At 37.7% G+C, this 20404-nt stretch overlaps 1 protein-coding gene across 1 annotated transcript in view; it reads left to right on the top strand.

Annotated features, from left to right (window-relative positions):
• ICE1 (interactor of little elongation complex ELL subunit 1) overlaps positions 1 to 20404 on the top strand; it is a 67958-nt gene that overhangs the window by 2142 nt on the left and 45412 nt on the right. The window contains exons 2-7 of the mRNA XM_011969401.1: positions 12279 to 12337; positions 12945 to 12979; positions 15773 to 15791; positions 17093 to 17204; positions 19148 to 19224; positions 20273 to 20310. Coding sequence (XP_011824791.1) covers positions 17127 to 17204; positions 19148 to 19224; positions 20273 to 20310 — 193 coding nt within the window. The 5' untranslated portion in view covers positions 12279 to 12337; positions 12945 to 12979; positions 15773 to 15791; positions 17093 to 17126. The remainder of the gene's footprint in view (positions 1 to 12278; positions 12338 to 12944; positions 12980 to 15772; positions 15792 to 17092; positions 17205 to 19147; positions 19225 to 20272; positions 20311 to 20404) is intronic.

Here is a 20404-nt window from a genome sequence, read left to right as displayed (position 1 = left end):
CGAATGGGCCCGGCCGGCCTGGAGCGCAGGGATGTGGGGTCCGGCCGCGCGGACTGTGTCTCAGTGCGCTGCTCTCTCTTCCCGACCCAAGCTCATGCTCACTCGTCTCCCTGCTGCCTTTTTCCTACATGAGTTTTGGGGACGGCTTCCATTGCGTTATTTAGGATTGAAACCCAGAGTTCATTGACTGGAATGCGCTGGTGTAACGGTGGGGGTGGAGCGAGCGAGTTCTGGAGGGCCCCCACCTTCCCTGCCCGGCCTCAGCGCGGCCTGGGGCTGACTCCCTAGGTCAGTGAGGGACAGGTGAAACGCCGAGGGCAATCATCTCCCTGAGGATAACGCTTTGGTCTTCTGGCCCATCTTGAGTGTTTGTTGTTTGGAGGCAGAATCTTACGTGACATGTGGGTTGTCTGAGTCATTAGACTCGAAGAGTCCAGGGAGGCATTTCAGCTTATATCAGATGTGCCATCCCGAGGCTAATATTTTAAAAAGCAAGCCAAGTAATTGGCCAAGTAGCTTGTCAGTTGTTTGATAAAAGTAGTTTATTAAAGGCATGCAGAGCCTGGAAGTTTCTAACAGCGGCGTGGGCTCTTCTTTATAGTGACATAAGGGAGAATTGCTGGAGTATGGCTCCAGATCTTATGGGGTGGTACTTGGGAAATAGTCCCCCTCATTTCCCACGACTCTCCTAGCTGCCTGATGTCGGGGGTCTCTTTTAACTTCCTACTATCGCGGGTTCAGTGATAAAACGGAACTCACCAGCACCTCATCACCTACTCTGCCTAGTGTTCTAGGAACTACAGACATTGTGGTGAACAAAATAGGATCTCTCATAAGTAATATGCGTGTGTGTGAATAAGGCCTTAGAAGATTTTAGGTGTTAGAAAATAAAGGAGGATGTTGGAATATTGGTCTTGTCTCTCAGCTAGGGTAGTCAGGGTATTTTTGAGTCAGTAACTTTTAGATATTTGAATAATGAGAAGGATCAGGCTGTCAGAAGAGATGTGGGAAGAGCTTTCTGGAGAGAGGGATTAACAGGTGGAAAGGTTCCTGTGGTGAGAAAGAGCAGGGTGTCTTTGATGAGCAGAACATGGTATGGTTGGCATGAGCACAGTGCTGACGGAAGATGGTTGATGTGACCAGAAGGGAGTGCAAGCTTAGGCCCTGCCGAGAAACTTGGTTTCCATTTAAAGTGCAGTATCTGTGACCTGATTGCAAACATTTTAAGTGTTGAGGGGAGGGGAGGAAGGAAATGTGCTGCTTTTGTGCGTAGAAGGAGAACTAATAGTAAGATCATTGCCTTCACTGAGCTGCATTGTGTAGGTATCTTATAACGCGCCCCGCCCCCCCCACCCCAGAAACGTGATTGCAGTTCTCCCGAATCTTTAATACATTGTATTTATTATTTGAGCCAATTCACTCAACAAATATTTATTGATCACCTGCTGTATTTTAGACACTGCAATTATGGCATTGGGGGAGAAAAAGACAAAAATTCTTGATCTCTTGGAGCTTCCATTTTAGCAGGGTGGCAGGATAAATGAAACAAATGAGTTATGTTAGAGGGTAAGGAAAACGTTGTTGATGAATTGAACGGAGATGGGGAGGGAATGAATGGGTGGGGACTAGGCCAGTGGCTGTTGGAATTTAAGTAGGGAGTCCTGGAACGTTTATATTGGAGCAAAGCTGAGAGAATAAGCTCTGTTGAAATCTTGGAAGTAAAGTCTCCCGTACAGTGGAAACATCAAATGTGAAGAATTGTAGCTGGCTTGGTGTGCTTGGGAAGAGCCAGAAAGCCAGTGAAGCTGGAGCGGAGTGAATGCTGGGAGTCAGGAAGGTAGGAGGAGGGCCTGATTGTGTGGGCTCCTGTAGACCATTGTTGGGGTTTGGGTTTCTCTGATGGAAATGGTGAGTCATTGGAGGCTTTTGTGCAGAAGAACTACTGATGTGAATTGTGCTTTTCGGTCATGGATCTGTTCTGGTTAAATTTAGCAACTGTATCCTTCTGGTTGCTTAGGCCGGAAACTAGATGACATCCTTGGTGCAGCTCTTTTTTCTCACAACCTGTATCCAGTTTATCAGATTCTGTCTGCTCTACCTTCATAATTCACGCGCTTTTTGACATCTCCACTGCTTCCACCGTGGTGTGAACTACTCAAATCTATGGCCTCGAGATTGAATCTCCTTTCTTCCACCCTTGCCACATTCCCGCTGTGGGTTCTCAAGACATCAGTAAGGGTAATCCTAGATCCAGGGGTCTGCAGACTTTTTCTGTAAGGAGCAAGATCACAAGGATTTAGGCTTTGGGGGCTTGTTCAGAACTGCTCAGCGCTGCCATTTTCTTGTGAAAGCATCTGTAGACAATTCATAAAGAAATGAGTATTTCTGTGTTCCATTGAAACTTTGTAAACGCTGGCGTAGGGCCTTAGTTTACAGAGCTCTTCTCTAGGTCAGAACACTTGCATTTGGATTTTCTGCGGCCTGGAATTGGATCACCTTTTTAGGGGAAAGTTATGAGTGGAGTCTCTGGAGGAATTCTGCAGTTGTGCAAAGTGAGTCTAGAAAACTAGGTTCCTGGCAGTTTATAGAGAACCTTGAATGGTAACTATCATAAATTATCGTACTTATTTCTGTCAGTATTATGGGATGGTGAAAGTTTTTGCATAGTTACATTAGGACAGTGCTTGTAGTAGAAGTAACAGTTAGTGGTATGCAGGATGGATTGAGGGGTTGCAACTAGGTATGGTTTTGGTGTTGTGACTTTGTTTTGAACTGTAATGTTAGGCTAACTTGCCTCTGTTTTGAATAGTGGTTTGCTTGCACTGAAAATCTTCCTTTCATTTCTTAATCCTCCCTGTCCTTTTTTTCTTTAGTTGTTGAAGAAATAACAGTACATTTGCAGAGATCATTATTTGATTCAGAAGTGTACAGATAGACTGCATTTTCTGTGTCTTTTGTTCGTAGTCTCACAAATTACTTCATATCTGTTTTGTTACTCTCATTAATTACAGTAGTTCATTGCTGATCCGTAGCCCAGTGCCCACGTGGGTTGCAGAACTTTGGCAGTCAGATAATGTGGGTCCTCACTCTGGTCATATAATGTATTACGTATGATTAAGTAAATCTTAAGTTGTGTATTTTAGTCAAGCTAGTGAAGCTGACATGGGCACTTTATTCTGGTGAAGGAGAGGCCCGTATCTGCTGACTTCACTGCAGTGCAAAACCATCGGATTCTCCTGGGGATCCAGATGAGAGTTTGAAACACGATTATGTTGTTCATCTCATGTATATAGATTAGATTCAGTGAGTTTGGTGTATGGTTGTCCTTGGTACAGATTTGAGCCTATCCATGAACTTGTGCTGGACTCCCACTGATAATTGCTAGTGATTTAAGTGTCGTTTGGAACTTGAAACATTTTATTCCAGACCTATTGATTTATAAATGGCTCTGTTACAGGGAATGCTCACAAAATTGTAATTCATTCATTTACCAAACACATTTATTGAGCGTCGATGTATATGTGATGCTATGCTGTGTTTGAGAATATAATCATGAACAGAAGAGGCATGGAGCTCATTCTAGTTGAGGTTACAGTTAAGTAGAAAAGCAACCACAGTTTATGTGTAATATAAATATTATGGTAAGGGACATATGAGGTACTCTGGGAGCATGTAGCAGGGATAGCCGTATAGGAATTGTGCCACCTCTCTGAAGGCTTCATAAAAGTGAATCTAAATTGAGGTCCGAAAGATGGTTTGCAGTTAACTAAGAGGGAAAAGATGGAGGGAGAGTGTTGTAGACAGAACAGGTTGTGCCGAGGCTTGGAGGGGAGAAAGTACTTAATGATAGATGAAGCACAGAGTAGAGGTGGGGATAACTGAGGTGGGGCTGGAGAGACTGGGATTTGCCTTCCCAGCACCCAGAAGCCACTGTGCTTGGATTTGGTGGGTGGGTGTGGTTGGGGCACAGTTAGAGAGAGGTGGACATTCCTGCCTTGTCGCCCTGTTCCAGTCCACACTGTGCCAGAGGTTCTAACTGGTGAGAAGACGCAGTCATCTCTGCTAGAGATCAGTGTAGGCTTTGATTTTAAATAAGAGCAGTTAATTAACAGCAAGCACACCAGAAAGAAGTGGTTTATCAGAGAGGAGGCATGCTGAGTAATTAGCCAGATCTCTTCCAGCAAAACAGTAAGTGTGAGTAGTGTGATGTTTAAAAATAATTTATTTTGAAATAATTTCAGACTTACAAGAAAGTTGCCAGAATGATACAAATCACCCTGATGTTCTCAAATTCACAAATTGTTAACATGTTACTGCATTTGCGTCATCATTGTGTGCACACATACACTTTGTCTCCCGTGCATACTCCAAGGTATACTTCCTCCAAATATGAACTTTTTCCGACATAATTACGCTACACCCCTTCAAATCAGGATAGTAACATTGGTGCAGCTGTAGACCTATTCAGATTTTGCTTGCTGACCTGGGAGTGGCTTTTTGCTTTCTTATTCAAAGTCGTGTCAGGAATATGTGTTATATTTTATTGTCATGTCTCTTCAGCCTTCTTCATTTAGTCTTTGTCTTTCATGTTTGTGAAAGTTTAAGCAGCAGAGCCTTGCATTCCTCAGCGAACGTTTTTACAACTTCTGAAGACATTTTGGGTTGTCAGTGTTGGAGTCCCTAGGACCATACTCAGGTTCAGTACTCACAGGACTTAGCATATAGATATACTCATGGATGTGGTTTCTTATAGGGCAACGATACAGAGTGAAATCAGTAAAGGGAAAAGGCATAGGGGGCAGAGTCTGGGGAAATCAGGCACAAGCTTCTGAGAGTGTTTCCCAGTGGAGTCACACAGGACATGCCTAAGTGCTCCAGTATCGTGTTGTAACCGTACTTGTGAAGTGTTGTCTGCTAGGGAATCTCATTAGGGACCTAGTGCCCGAGTTTTTTATTGGGGTCTGGTCCTATAGGCACCGTCTGCCTAGCAAGCACCAAGATTCCAGACTCCCACAAGGAAAGCAGGTGTTGAGCATAAACCACATATAATGAGCCACTTCCATCATTTTGGGGAATGATGGGAAGGAACCCTCCAGAAATCCGAGTCCCCGGGTGACAGCCAATGGCCCGCCTTGCAAGCAGGTCTTGCTAAGGATCATGTTTTCAGGCCTGCTGTGTTAATTGTTTGCCACACACACACCTTGGGGCTTGGGGAGTGCTACAGCCAGCTGGTAGAGGCCAGGGATTCTGCCGAACATGCTGTCTTCCTTTTAGCCCAAGATGTCAGTAGTGCTGAAGTTAAGAAACTGTCCTCTCTTACATATTTACTGATGTGTTTGAGCAGACTGCATATCCCGTTATCATCTGTATTTATTTGTTTGCTATATTATCTATGTATTTACTGCCTTAGCATAACCATTTTCCCGGCTACATTGGCCATGTCTTCTGTCATGTCCTCGCAGCCAGTAGGCCTGCTAGCTTGCTCCTTGCCCTGAGTGCTCAGCCAGGCGTGACTGTACTTTCCCAAGAAAGGAAGGAAGCATGGGCATCAACATTCATAGTAACAGTTCAGGAGGGTATTGTATGGATAGTTAAAATTGTCTGCTAGAGGGGAGAAGTAAATGGGGATCAAAAAGTCTTGAGTAAGGGAGTGGGCTGCTATGGGAATTGTGTTAGTGAATAAGTATAGCTTAAGAAAATCACCCAGAAGGCAAAGCATAACAAAAGATGGTAGTTATGAGAGAAAAGAGGAGAGAATTGAAAATAAGCCTGAACTTTCCAATAGACTGTGTAATAGAAGCTCTAGAAGGGGAGAGCAGGGCTGCTAGGAGAAAGCGATAATCAAGGAAACAACCCCTAGTGTCTCCTGGAGAGGAAGAACACCTTGAACCTCATTTCTTCCATAGTAGCTGGACCTGTGCAGGAATGAATGTGGATCAGAAGAGCCTGAGCGCCCTTCACCCAGGCATACCCTGCTCACTCTCACAATTGAGAGGTTCATTTTTTAGAGGCCTTGGTTTCAGCCGACATAAATGACATTTGAATCTGACAGGAGGAAAAAATAATGTTTTGTTAGAGTATTTCAATATCTGACCACAGATAATACAGTATCTGACCAAATTTGAGCTGGTATGCAGCAGGGCCTTGGGAAATAATGTTAGTCAGAGACTAAAATACTATGGATAACAGAAATCTTTTGTTTTCCCATTATAATGGTGTTTGCTGATTTTTTTTATTATCACAGTTAAATATAAAAAGGCAACTAGATAGATATACAAGAGTTGTTAAGACAGTCCGCAGCCCCCAGTCCCACTCATCCCTGCTTTCCAAGAGAGAACCATTTTTAATTGCTTCCACTGTGTGTTTTACAATGAACTTGCCTGTCGTTAAATAGTGGACTCTCATTGCTGACTTTGGGAGGTGAGGATTCAGCTGTCTTACTGCCCCATACTCCGCCATACCTAAGCATCTCTCTTCTCTCTCCGTTTGTTCAGTATAGTTATGATTTCAATGAGATCAGTATTTGAAGTTGACATTTTTATGACTGTGTTATTTGAAGCTAAGCTGTGGTGTTTTCTGCATGGTTTCTTGTTTTCCCTGGTAATGATTGTATCTTTAATTCAGTTTTTCATCCTGAAGATATTAGTGAGTGCTTACTACTATGCCAGGGACTGGGTTGAACACTTTATATGGTGCATCCTATTTAATCCTGATAGTATGCCAGTTATTTAAACTCTTTGTGCTTCAATTTCTCCATCTGAAACTAATGAAATAGTTTCAAGGCAAGGGAGAGGTTAAATAAATGTGCCCAAGGTCACTCAGCAGAAAGTGGTGGTGGAATAGGAATGTGAATCTGATGCTGTGACTCTGGAGCCTGAGGTTTCTTTGGTGTCTCTCCCTAAGTACTTGACAAGTCAAAGTGACATCTGGAAGCCTCATGGGAAAGATGAGCTAGGATACCAAAGAACTCAAAAGAGAATGGAAGGAAAAAAGAGGAAGAATCACTTTTATTTTAGAAAAATAATAGTTTAAATGCATGTCGAAAAATAACTCCTCTCCCTTGCAAGTCTCTTCCAGTTTGGCATAAATACTCGGTTTTCAGTCTTTGATTTTCTTCTCCCTTCGAGCTTTGGGGCCTGCTCTCCTCTGGTACACAGCAGCATTCTGAGGGCTCTCTTCACCTTCATCTCCATTCTGAAGAACCATGTTCACATCTTTCAGTACCCCCTGAGAAAGGGTGTCTGGGAAGTAAGTTTGTAGAGACTTTGCAGATTTGAAAATATTTATTGTATAGAATTTTATCTTGGAATTACTTGCCCTTTGTCATTTCAAAGGCTTGCTTTCTAGGTCTCTAGTTTTTAGTGTTGCTATTGAAGTCTGAAGCCATTCTGGCTCCAGATTCTTTGTGTATCACCTGATTCATTTTATTTTGCTCTTGGGATTCTTGTAGGGTCTTTGCTTTGTCTCCAGTGGTCTGAAATTTTTTGTTCTTGTTTCATGGTTTGAATCCTGTCGGAGTCCATATTCCAGGCCATTTCAATTAGAAATTTCTAGGTTTGCTTCTAGGAACTTTTCTTGAATACCAGTATTTTTTTTTTTTTTTTTATTAGGTCTCCATCTTCGCCTTATTCTTTATGTGGAACTCTTATTGTTGGGTATGTGGGGCTTCTTCTGTTGATACCCTATTTGCTTTTATTTATTTTCCTTCTTTCTTATGTTTGGGTTTTTATTTTATTTTCTGGGTCCTTTTTTTTTTAACTTTATGGTCAAATATTTTGAGTCTTTGTCATTTTTGCTGTCCTGGTTTTCATTTAGCTATAACAGCATTATTGAAATATAATTTACATATAAAATTCAACCTTTTATTGTATGCAATTCAGTGCAATTCATATCACCACTACATAGTCCTAAAACATTTTCATCCCCCACCTGCCCCAAGGAAACCCTGTATTACTAGTAATTTCCTGTCTTTCCACTCTTCTTCCAGTCTCTGGCAACCACTGGATTACTTTTGGTTCTGTTACAGAAAATTCATATGAATAGATTCTAGAATATACATGGACTTTTGTAACTGGCTTTTTTCACTTAACATAATGTTTCAAGGTTGGTCCATGTTGTAGCATGTATCGTTCGTTTGTTGTCATTGTCAAATAATTCCTGTTGTATGGATATGTGACATTTTGTGAATCAATTCATCCTTTGATGGACATTTAGTTTATGTTCACTTTTTGGCTAGTGTGAATAGTGCTGCTATAAATATCAGTGTGTAAGTTTGCCATGGACTCTGTTTTCAGTTCTCTTGGGTGTATACCTAGGAGTGGGACTGTTGGATCGTTGGGTAACTATTTAACATTTTGAGGAACTGCAAAACTAGTTTCTGCAGCAGCTGCCCCATTTTATGTTCCCACCAGCAGTGTATGAGGAATGTATTCAGTTTCTCCACATCATCAGCAACACTTGTTATTGTCTTTTAGTTTTAGTTGTTCTAGAGTGTTCATTTTTAATTTTTAAGTTTTTTTTTCAATTTTAAGAGCTCTGAATATTCCTTTCAAAAATAACTTGTTTCACAAATATATTATTTATCTCATCCTTTTAATAAACATTTTTTAAGTTTTCTTTTCAGTTTTTGTTTACTTCGGGTTGCTTTTGCTTGTTTTAACCTCTTTCACATTGCAGGTCTGTCTCATGTTCGGAAATCCTTGCAAAGAGTGAGTAGCGGATACACTGAGGATATGGGGCTTCTGCCTGAATGTCAAGGCAGGCTAGTCTGGTTGGGCCATTTATTGATTGAAGAATATCCAGTGTCATTACCTTTAGATCTTATCTCTAAGAAGGTATTTCCATTCTTCTTCGTAGAAGACGGAAGGACTACACTGTTTGGAAGCCGAATGGAGAGAGACAGGCAGCCAATCTTAGACCACTGTGCTTAGGTTTATTTAATCCCTGTTCTTTTGACATAGTACACCTGCCCCAAGGGGCCGTGGTGTTACAGAGACCTTCAAAAAGCAAACCTCCTTCTGCTGGCTGCTGGGGAGCGATTTCTCTGAGGCATGGTGGATGGTTGGGGATTGGGATTGAGAAAGTTTGCAACTAGTGCTTGTTTTAGTTCCATCCCCATTCACCTTCGTCTCAAAAGAACCCATGTTACTGATTCTCAAGCTTGTTGAAGTTTTGCAGTGTACATGGAGTTGGTTCTCACTTTTCCCCACTGCTGGCTTTTTTGGGTGCTAAATCAGTACTCTTGAGTCTGCTTTCTAGTTTCCGTTTGTCTTTTATCCTCTTGTCATCCTTGTTGGTTTTGCCTTTTGAAAAAAAAATTTTTTTTGACTATAGTTTTAGCTGGTTTTAGGGAGGGAAATAAAAGCAAACGCATGCATCCCCTCTGTCTGACCACAAATCTGGATTAGGGCCCAGTCTAGTCCAGTATGACTTCATCTTAACCTGATCATATCTGTAAAGACCTATTGCTAAATAAGGTCATTCTGAGATACTACGAGTTAGGACTTCAGCATGTCTTTTGTGGTGCAGGTCATGATTTAACGCTTAACAGATGGTGACCCAACAATTCTGTACCTAGCAAAGTGTTGTTCATGTATGAGAGGTGTTCCTAGTTTACTGCCTCCTTACAGTTTTTAGCAAGGGAAAGGCATCCTACTCATTTTAGTGCAAAAATGGTATAGGCATATCACTTATGAACATAGATGAAAAAAAAAACCTAAGTAGGATATTGGGGAATGGAATCCTCATTGTGTTTAAATAGTGTTAACATAGTATTCGATTACTTTTATCCCCAGGAATGTAAGGCTGCTTTATCATTAGAAAGTCTATTGTAGTTCACTGAAATTAATAAATAAAGGGAGAAAAATACATATTGAAACTAAATAGATGCAGAAATTTATTTGATGAAGTTTGATACCTATACATGAAAATCTTTTAGCAGACTGTGTAGAAGTTTCATAACATGATTAAAGGATATCAACCAATAACCTGGAACAGAGCAAATTTAATTAACTAATTCCAACTTTTAAGACAAAAACACCTGTTATTACTCCTACTATTCAATATTGTGCTGAAACCTTAGTTCAGGAAAGAGGGCAAATGAAGTGTAAGCATGGTTAAAGGTAGGATAAAATTATCAGTGAATGTTGCAACTAGTCACATAACACATCCAAGAGAATCTACAGCACTGCTGGGTTTACTTTGCATATGTCGTATTTAGATCTTTTGTGTATATGTTTATAAGTGACATTGCTATAAAATGAGCAGGTCTTACTGTAATCAACAAACAAAAATTAGTAATTACCCACAAGAACCAATTAGGAAATGTAATATAGCAAAAACAACAACATAAATGTAGTACTCATGCTAGTGGTAAAAACAAATTGACCTTGGGTCTAAAAGCCAACCAGGATGTAGAAAACATCCTTCAGGAATGCATAGAGGAAAAATAGAAAAAATTATCACTGTACGTGTTTTGATTTTATCATGTGCAGCCAAAATGCTCTTCAAACACTACCACCCATGGTATGAATTTTATTTTCCTTAAATCCTTACCAATATGTTTATTTCAGTCTAGCCTAGTGGACGAAAAGTAAATTTTTGTTGTTTTAGTTTGCATTTCCTGATATGAAAATGGTGGAATACCTTTTTAAAAAAAATGTCTGTTGTCTATTCCAGATTCTTAATCTGAGAATTGACAGTTTATATCCTTTACCTTTTTCAGTGTAAACCTCTGAAATACGTAAGTCTGGTCGAGCAGTACCAACCAGTATTTGGACTTTATTCTCAGGAAAAATAGAACTGTCTGACAAAGGAGTGGGCAAGGAAATTCATGGCATGCTGTCTATAAAGACTGGAAAATGACCTAAACCTCCCTCAACGGCAATTTGATAGATGGAGTACATCCAAAAATATATTTTATATATGCGGTGGCAGTTCTGACAGTTGAAAGTTAAAAACACACTAAGTGATTTTTGACAGATGGTGAGATTACAAGAGAAACTATATATTTGACTTTATTTTAATGTGTAGATGTTTTAACAGATACATAACGCAACTGAGAAGAAAAGGCAGACATTATCATCAAGGGAAATATTACTGTAAATATGAAAATCATTTGGATTATCTAGAAAACTATTGGGATAATCAGTTAAAATTGAACATAGTTTGGATAATTTCAAATTATTACTTGGTGTAATTATTACTTGTGAAAGGCTGTTGTGGTTATGTTTAAAAGTAAGTCCTTATTTCTGAAGTATTTAGTGATGGAAAAAGTAAGTCCTTATTTCTGAAGTATTTAGTGATGGAAAAAGGAGACATTAAAGGAAAGAAGCTAATGAAAAGAAAAAATTAGCTCATTTTAAAATCTTAGGTACATTTATTTCAACAGCGTAATGAGGGATGTTTTCCTTTTGGGTTGATAGCAATAATTTAGAGCCAAATTTGTGGTTGGTCCCTAAAATGTAATATAGATGCATATACACACACACACACACACATACATACACACACACACGTATATGTATTTTTTGAGACGGAATCTCACTCTGTCACTAGTGAGATCTGTAGTGGCACAATCTCAGCTCATTCAACCTCCGCCTCTCAGGATCAAGTGATTCTCCTGCCTCAGCCTCCTGAATTGCTAGGATTACAGGTGCCCGCCACCATACCTGGCTAATTTTTGTATTTTTAGTAGAGACGGGGTTTCACCATGTTGGCCAGGCTGGTCTCGAACTACTGACCTCAGATAATCTGCCTGCCTCGGCCTCCCAAAGTGCTGGGATTACAGGCATGAGCCACTGTGCTCGGCCTAGATCCTTATATATTTTTTCACTTAATCTTAGTCCATTTTAATATTTCTATTCATGTCCCCCATGTTTTTCTTTCTTGTTGTATTTTTTATAATTTATGTATCTTTTGGGGTAGCCTTAAATCCTTTCAGAAACAATACAGGGTAAAGATTGATAATTAATAGCAAACTAAAAATAGTTAATATTTGTTGAGCTCTGTCACGAATTGTACAAAGTAAAAGCATATTTACAACTAACTGCCTTGCTGTTAAAGGAGTACTGTCGTTCAGATAAAGAAACATGTTTAGAGAGAGGCAGCATGGGCTCAGATTGTGCTCTACACAATATAAGTAATACATTAACATTTCTATGTTTATGTAATTATTAAAATTATTAGATTTGATAAATAATGTTACAGACAATAATTACATTTAAAGTAATTGCATGTGATAAAAACAAACAACTGACTGTGGCTTTTTTTTCTTTCAGAATTTGAATGAATATGTTGAAGCATTAATTACTTTGAAACAAAAAATTATCAATACAGAGTAAGTATATTTGCATGTTGTTTGGCAGAACTTTGTAAACCTGACAAACTGGCTGAAGCAGGCCATGCTTTTAGGCCCCCAGGGCTAGACTGAACACTAGAGTTTCTCCTTTGGAGGCCTACATGGTGCTGATTATAATAAAATTCCCCGTGAGCTTTGGGACTTGAACCTTTTGTTAGAGGTTCACAGGCCTTTAAAACAAAGCTCATGGGTTAGTAGGAAGTTATTTTTACCAAACTGGACTTTTTAAAAAATCTGTTTTCTATCTTCGAAACCTTCTTAGCTTTACTGCTGGGCCTCATACCTCCTAACAGTATTTTATAGCCATGGTGTGAGATTTCCTATGTTTTTGTTTTCAGCTTTGTAATAGTCTCATGAATGTATGAGCCAAGATACTACGCAGATCAAAAAGATTTTAAATAAAAGGCTTATATATCAACGTGATGCTGTTGAGAAATTTAAGGTGATATAGTCATTAATTTAGGATACATTTGTTTCAGGAAATCTAGGAAGTCTAGAGGGTGCCTTGCATGGTTTGAAACATAATTTTAACATAGTATATTTTCTAAGTTAAAAGGTAACGTAATTTTTCTTTTCTTTGTTGCAGTAATTTGTTAACAGAATATCAGAAGAAATGTGATGATATCCTTTTACCGGCTTCTTTCGTTGAATTTTGGAACTAACTTATGTATAATTCCTGAAAGAGATGTGAGAATTGTTCGTCATAGGCCTTTTGGAAGATAGTACTTAACAGGTTTCAGTAGGGAGCATGTCTCATAAGCACAGTAAACAGATAGTCCTTTTATTCTTAATCCACGTTTAATGATGAGTTTTAAAAATGAGTAGATTATTTTTCTTGTTGATTCTGATTTTCTTAACATCTCATAAGCTTTTTAGTGGGTGGGTTTCTCTTAATTTGTACTGAGGATATAACATGTTTTTTAGGTATACGAATAATGTGAAATTGAATGTGATACTTTCTGAATGTTACTTTTGAATCTGCAAGAAGTACAGTATGGGAAATTCAGAATGTTGGACAATTGACTTGTATCAATTATTTTTGTGATTTACAGGGAAATGTGTGTAAATATATATATCTCTCCAGAATCATTTAGAAATAGTGTTGCTGTATATTCACGAATGCTCTTGGGCAGTCGGAAGACAATTCTTGGCCTTATAGTCACCATTTGTTCAATAGCCATTTAATGAGCTCAGTTGTGGAGTTAGCATCTGGTCAGCTGTTTTTTTAGCAGTGGGAAAAAGATGTGTGTAATTGATCCTTCCATGTCTTGCAGTGGTGACACCTTGATTTAAATATTTCCTGTAAAAACATAAAGTTTCTCTCATTAAAGTTAACATATGTATTCCTTTAGGGAGTCCCTGAAATTTAGCTTCATATTTGATGTCAGGACAGATTCAGCTGTTCAGCTTTGGCAATAACTTGAGGCCTGCTTCAATATTATTTCTGTCATACCTGAACTTACATGTCATCACCAGTTATTTATTTATTTGTGTTGGTACCATCTGTACTAGTTGATTCTCATGCTGCTATAAAGGACTGCCCGAGACTGGGTAATGTGTAAAGGAAAGAGATTTAATTGACTCAAGAGTTCTGCATGGCTGGGAGGCCTCAGGAAACTTAGAATCATGGCGGAAGGGGAAGCAAACACATCCTTCTTCATATGGTGGCAGGAGAGAGATGTGCAGAGCGAAGTGCAGAAAAGCCCCTTATAAAACCATCAGCTCTCATGAGAACTCCCTCATTATCAGGAGAACAGCACGGTGGGGACTGCCCCCATGATCTAATCACCTCCCACAAAGTTCCACCCCAGCACCTGGGGATCACAATTCGGTTTACAATTCAAGATGAGATTTTGGTTGGGGACAGAGCCAGACCATATCATCATCATTTCTAATTTGTGTGAAAATCGTAAAATTAAGAGATATCCTTTAGATTTATTTTTAGTATCTGAATTTTTACGTTAAAAAATAAAGGTCATTGGAAATCTCACGTGCCTTATTTGTTAAAACCATCAGTCCATTTAACTATACATGCATATTATGGCAGGAATAATACCTTCAATTGTTAGTGAAAGGTGTATGGAAACAATTATTACAACTTTTAGATAGCTAAATAGGGAAATAGATGGGCAGTTCCAGTGTTAGGAGAGTATGTGTTCGTTGTATCATTCTTGGAAAAAATATGCACACTCTTTGAGGTAACTTACACATGAAACCTAGCAGAGAAATAATTGTTTTACTTTTCTAGAGTTTGACCAGAAATATTTTTAAACAGAAATTATGAGAATTCTTTTTTAATGGATAAAACTTTTAATTATTCCTGGATTTCAGAGGTTCATTCTGTGATATGATATTTGGCTTCACTGTCAGCTACAGATAGATACATAACTTCAAAAAAAGTTTCACATTTGCTCCATATGCATTTGTTGTACCTCAAATATGCAGTTGTTTGCTCTGCAACTTGAAGTACCAATGTCATAGATTTAACATGGCTTTTAAAAATATAATTTGGTCCCTTTTGCTACTAAAGTAGCAGTACATTTTCCCATTTTTTTCAAGGTAGGAAAGTTATTTCTTCAATAACTGCACTATGATAATTCAGTATTTCAGCTCTTTTGTGTAATTCTTACTTTATTATCACCTCTTTCTAAATGGCAAGAAATGTATTTTATTTCATCAGGTATTTTTTAAATTTTCCTGTTTTGAAAAGATTACTGTAATTTAGGATGAATAAAATATAGTTCTTGACCTTCAGAAACCTTCAGAAGCTTACATTCTAATAGAGTAGGATGCAGACATGTTTTTATGAACATACGTGTGCTGTATTGTGATATAAATACAGGAATTCCTAGGAGATGAAACAAAAAGGAATTGTTTTTTGCTATCTTAGAATATTTTACTGGCTTTATGAGATGGTAAAATAAGGTTATCAAATTACATAAATTGTAAAAAATGAGAGTTTATGTAGCTTTTATGATCTGTTTTCTAATTAAAAAGTATGGTTATGTATGGTTTTTGTAAGCACATAACTTTTTGCTGAAATTATTCTCTGCACTATTTGAAAAATGAAGGACAGGTTTGGGGATTCCGCTATATAGAGAAATCATGGTATTTTCTGTTAGTTGCATATTGCTTTGTATTCTTTTAATTCTAATCATACATTTATTCACAGAACTCTATTTAGAGAAACATATTTTTACTTTTGATACATGTTATTATGGTAAATGGAAGTAACTCAGTAAGATGACTTACCGCTGTGTTATAGATCGCATTTTGAATATAGTTTTCTAGTATTTATGATCTTGCCTGTGTATATGTTGAACACAAATTATTAAAAATAATTGTAAAATGAGTTTTATCTCCAGACGAGAATCAGAAGATAAAATTCTCAGAGTTTTCTTTAATAAGTTTTACAGCTGCAGTTTGCAAGAAGGTGAGCCAACCTGTTTTCATCGTTTATGATACCACCTATTTGAGTAGTTGATCTGAGATAGACGTTTATTAGAGCAGATTTTTAAGCAGCTTTGAGCAAAATGTCCATTGGATTGACTCATAATGTAGAATGCTGCTTTGATGCTCACAATAAAGAAGACTTGAGTTTTCCTACTATTAAATTTTTCAAATGAATTTGTTACTAAGGTCTGAAATTACAACTTGGTGCTTCACTTTTCAGTAACTTTTACTGACTGCATTGCCATTGAAGTGAAGCTTACTGCTGTCAAATTAACTGTTGTTTACCTGGTTCGCACTATTTCATGTGGTTGTTTATCTTCTGTTACTTTAAACAATTGAAAATAGGCCTACACAAAATTTTGGTAATGTTTCATTCTCTGCTTGGATTCATCACCCAGTAGAAGACGAAACGTGGTTATAAACTAAGCCATAAAATTGCCTGTCACTTGAGTTGAATATATGGGTATTAACTCAAGACTCAAGATTGGAATAGCCAGACTCTCAGCCAGGTTGTTTGGGTGATTTTACTGTAAAGTATTCTTAAGCAAATTAAGAATCTATTTTACTTGTTTCTCACAGGGCTTTTTGGTAGACTTTTATCAAAAATAGATTACTAGGCTGGACGCAGTAGCTCATGCCCATAATCCCACCCCTTTGGGAGGCCAAATTATAAGAATAGTAATAGTACTATTTAATAGTATATATTAAATAGTAAATAGTACTATTTAATAGTAAAATTTTTATACTATTAATTTTTTTTTTTAATTAGCCAGGCGTGGTGGCCCTCAAATAGTAAATAGTACTACTTAATGGTAAAATTTTTTTACTATTAAAAAAATTTTTTTTTAATTAGCCAGATATGGTGGCACATACCTGTAGTCCCAGCTACTTCAGAGGCTGAGGCAGGAATATCATTTAAGCCTGGGAGGTCGAGGCTGCAGTGAGCCGTGTATGTATGTACATACTATAGTACATACTATATAGTACATACTGTATACTAATATAGTACATACTAATAGTGCATACTGTACTCCAGCCATTATATTCCAGCCCAGGCAACAGAGTGAGACCCTGACTAACAAAAAGAAAAGAAAAAAAAAATACTATGCCTAAGAAATAAAGGCAATGTGAAGATCATGTTGGTGTAGAGAGGAATGCATTTAAAAAGATTTTTTCATCCTTTTTTCTTGTTCCAAGTTAGAAATCTGAAATTATAAGCACATATATTTAATAATTCCTTATAGATACTTTTCTGTAATAATGTTAATTCATTGTCTTTAGAGAGAATAGTACTCTGCATCACCAAGTGGAAGAGATGCTTCAAAAAATTTCTCCCCTGCAGAAATGTCAGGAAGAGCTGGGATCTTTAAAAGCAGAGCTAGAAGAGAAAAAGGTACCAATAATAATTTTCTGTAAAGATTTATGGTCAATGAATTAGGATCGGCTTATTCAGTGTAATTGGGACAAGGGGGCTTTGATGTGTTCAAGGAGAAAAAGGCTAGTCAGGAGTCAGTGTGTTACCAGCTTTAGAGAACACTGAACTAACTGCTTAGTAGCTTAGTCTTTACAGTGATTATTAGCTCTGCAATACTGTGTTAGTTGCTTATGCTTTTTGAGAGGTTCATCAGAGGACACTTCTAGCTGTGAATTTGTGTGGTTTTATGTGTTCTACATTAATTGATTTGTATACCTTTGTTTTTTGCTTAAATGTAAAATAACATGCAAAAATTCAAACTTGAAATGTAGAGGAATTGTTGTATATAAGAGAGAGGGAGCCCAAGATAATTTTATTTCTTAAGTAGCTCTGGCCTAGCTCTGGAGAGCCCAGTGGTGAATGAAGTGTGTAGGGCTTCTGCTGTGGTATGAGTTAAGGTGTCCTTTAAAGAACCTACTCTCATAATTCATAAACTAGTCAGTATTTTAAGCAACGTCTGTATACTTCTGTAACCTTAACAGCTTTGCTTGGTCCTTTTTAAAAAAATCTCTTAACTTCCTTTTTTTTGACAATCATGTGTAGTCTCTTGTGGTTTGTCATTGTGAGAGGTACACAAAAATGAGTCTTTCAATAATGCTTTTATAAGTAAGCTTCAGGGTAGGGGTTACTTCTTTGAGGGCATGTTTGATTTCTTTGGGTGATACTTATTAAGCTGAGATGGAGCATTAGGAGAAGATGCCCACTTCGGAAACAAAAATCTGATACATATATCCTTTCATGGACGCTCTTCTTCTTTTCAAAGTCAGGTTGCAGTAAAACAGTTTGTTAAAAATGCTATAAACTCACTTTTCTATGTAAATTGTTGTTTACTCCCTACACAAATCTTAGAATTCATAGGTTTTACAGATAAAAACATTAAAGTCCATAGATTTAAGTGGCATGAGCCAAGTAGCAGCCACCTGGAATGATCGTCACTTCTTAACCTCTTCTCTCTAGGCGCTTCTCACAGTGGTGTTTGTACCTCTAGAGAGTGTTCCTCAAATTGTGCTATTTTAGTGGTGACATGTAGCTGTCTGAGGTCTTATGTGCTTTAATAGTACATACTTATTTTTCTCTTTATATAGAAATTCTTACTATATGTGTAACTATGCTGTCAAAGTTAAACAGAAACAATCACAGTGTTCAATGATCTCTATTCTGGTTATATAATCTTTTCAGCCTTATTTGAAAAGAAGCATGAACATTGGAGTCAGACCTTAATAATAACCCTCATTAGTCGTTCAGTCACTGTCTTTGGAAGAATAAGTCAGCCTGTCAAACCCTCAGATTCCTCGTTTGTAAAAAAGGAATAATGAAGCTGTTGAGATTAAAGAAATCTCTGAGAGCTGTTGAGATTGAAGAAATGTATACATATCATACCCCACTAGAACTCTCAATAGCAGTGTCTTTACCATTTTATAGTAGCTGTCAGGGTGTATGTATCAGTATTCACACATTTTCCCCAGCTATCTTTAAGTATAATTATTTGTTTTATATTTTTCTGTAGCAATACCATTAGCTAAATTTATTATGCTCTAATATTTCTTCAGGATAATATTGAATTTTAATTAGTTGAGGCAAAAATATTAGCTGTTTGATATTTAAACCAATTATGAAGATTTAGAATTACAGTAAAATTAGTATATTGTTTTTAAGTGTTATACCTTTTGATTGTATTGTTAGTCATATGTCATCTATTAAGAATCTGGTTACCTCTATTAAAATATTCAGTGAATTGTACTTTGGTTTTCTGCCTGATACCTGTTTATTTGGTTAATAGCTTATCAGAGTCAAAGCAAGTTATGACCAATGGTCAGTGACTTTCATTTTGACAATATCTGTTTTTTTTTTTTTTTTTTAAGAGTTCTTTAAAGTTGTATCAGGATACTCATCAGGAATATGCTCGCGTAAAGGAAGAATGCTTGAAGAGTGATGCTCAGTAAGTAGTTATTAAATTACTACAGAAATAGGGTTTCATTTTTGAAAATACATAATTCTTACGTCAATAGTGGTTTTTTTTTTTTTTTTTTACAGTCTTTGGATTTCTTGGCCATAATTAGCTGCATGGTCTGGAACTAGTTAGTCTCTCAACCTTGGTTTCCACATGTGTAAACGGGAAGTTACATCTACTTTGAAGGGTCATAAGGAACATTAAATAAATAGTCATATGTTAAAGGGCTGCACAAAGAAAGAAATCCATAAAGGTGTTTGTCTCTATGTATATGCATTATAGATGCATGCATATGTGTCTGTGTGTGTCTAAAGGTGTTTATGTATATAATGCATTGTATATGCATTCACAACGTGTCTGTGTGTCAGAACATAGTGACCCACCCCTTGCTTTGTACCAGTGCTTTAACCGATAGCATGTGGAATGGGTGTCTTTGTTCATAAAAAGGGCTGTTCAAAAGCATCCCATTGATCGTTGAGGTTCATACTGTAGTCAGGTTTATTCACAACAAATGTGAGCTATACATAAAGCAATTGAATGTAGATGTAATGAAGCAGTGACTCTAGAGAGTTACCCACCTTCTCAGACTCTCAGAAATCCATCTTAAAACAAGTGCAGCTCTCCAGCCACTTCTTCCCATACAGTGGTGCTGTGACCACTGTTAACACCATGCATGCTCCTGAAGAGTAACCTTACCTCATTAGACTCTGGACTGACTCTTAGAGAACACTTAGACACTTCAGCTAGGCCCATGAATGTTGTCACTGCGGTTCAGGAAAGGTCCCAGATGTACTCATGGCAGAAACTCGACAGGCCCATGGCATGTGTTTCTGGTGGAAAGGACAGAAGTTTTTAATCCACTGTAAAGATATTTCACACTAAATAGTATATTATTCTCTCTTAGGATACTAGTTCAGACTGAAAATTTGTTGTACAAATATTAGTAATTTAAAAAATATGTGCCACAAATTATAAGAGCGTATTTTTTCCTCTTCCACTGTTTCTTGGCATTTAACTTATACAATTTCATTATTAGGAAGAAGAAACTAGAAGCTAAAGTGAAGAAGCTGCAAGGTAAGTGGCACTATTGTTACCTGAAGTTTTCGGTCAGTACAAAAAATCATTGGTAACTGTGTGAGAAGGTACTTCTTGATCAAATAGTTGAATT

Source organism: Mandrillus leucophaeus, unplaced genomic scaffold, assembly GCF_000951045.1.
Source record: "Mandrillus leucophaeus isolate KB7577 unplaced genomic scaffold, Mleu.le_1.0 Scaffold89, whole genome shotgun sequence".
Classification (NCBI taxonomy): Eukaryota; Metazoa; Chordata; class Mammalia; order Primates; family Cercopithecidae; genus Mandrillus; species Mandrillus leucophaeus.
This window is presented reverse-complemented; position numbering and strand designations above follow the sequence as displayed.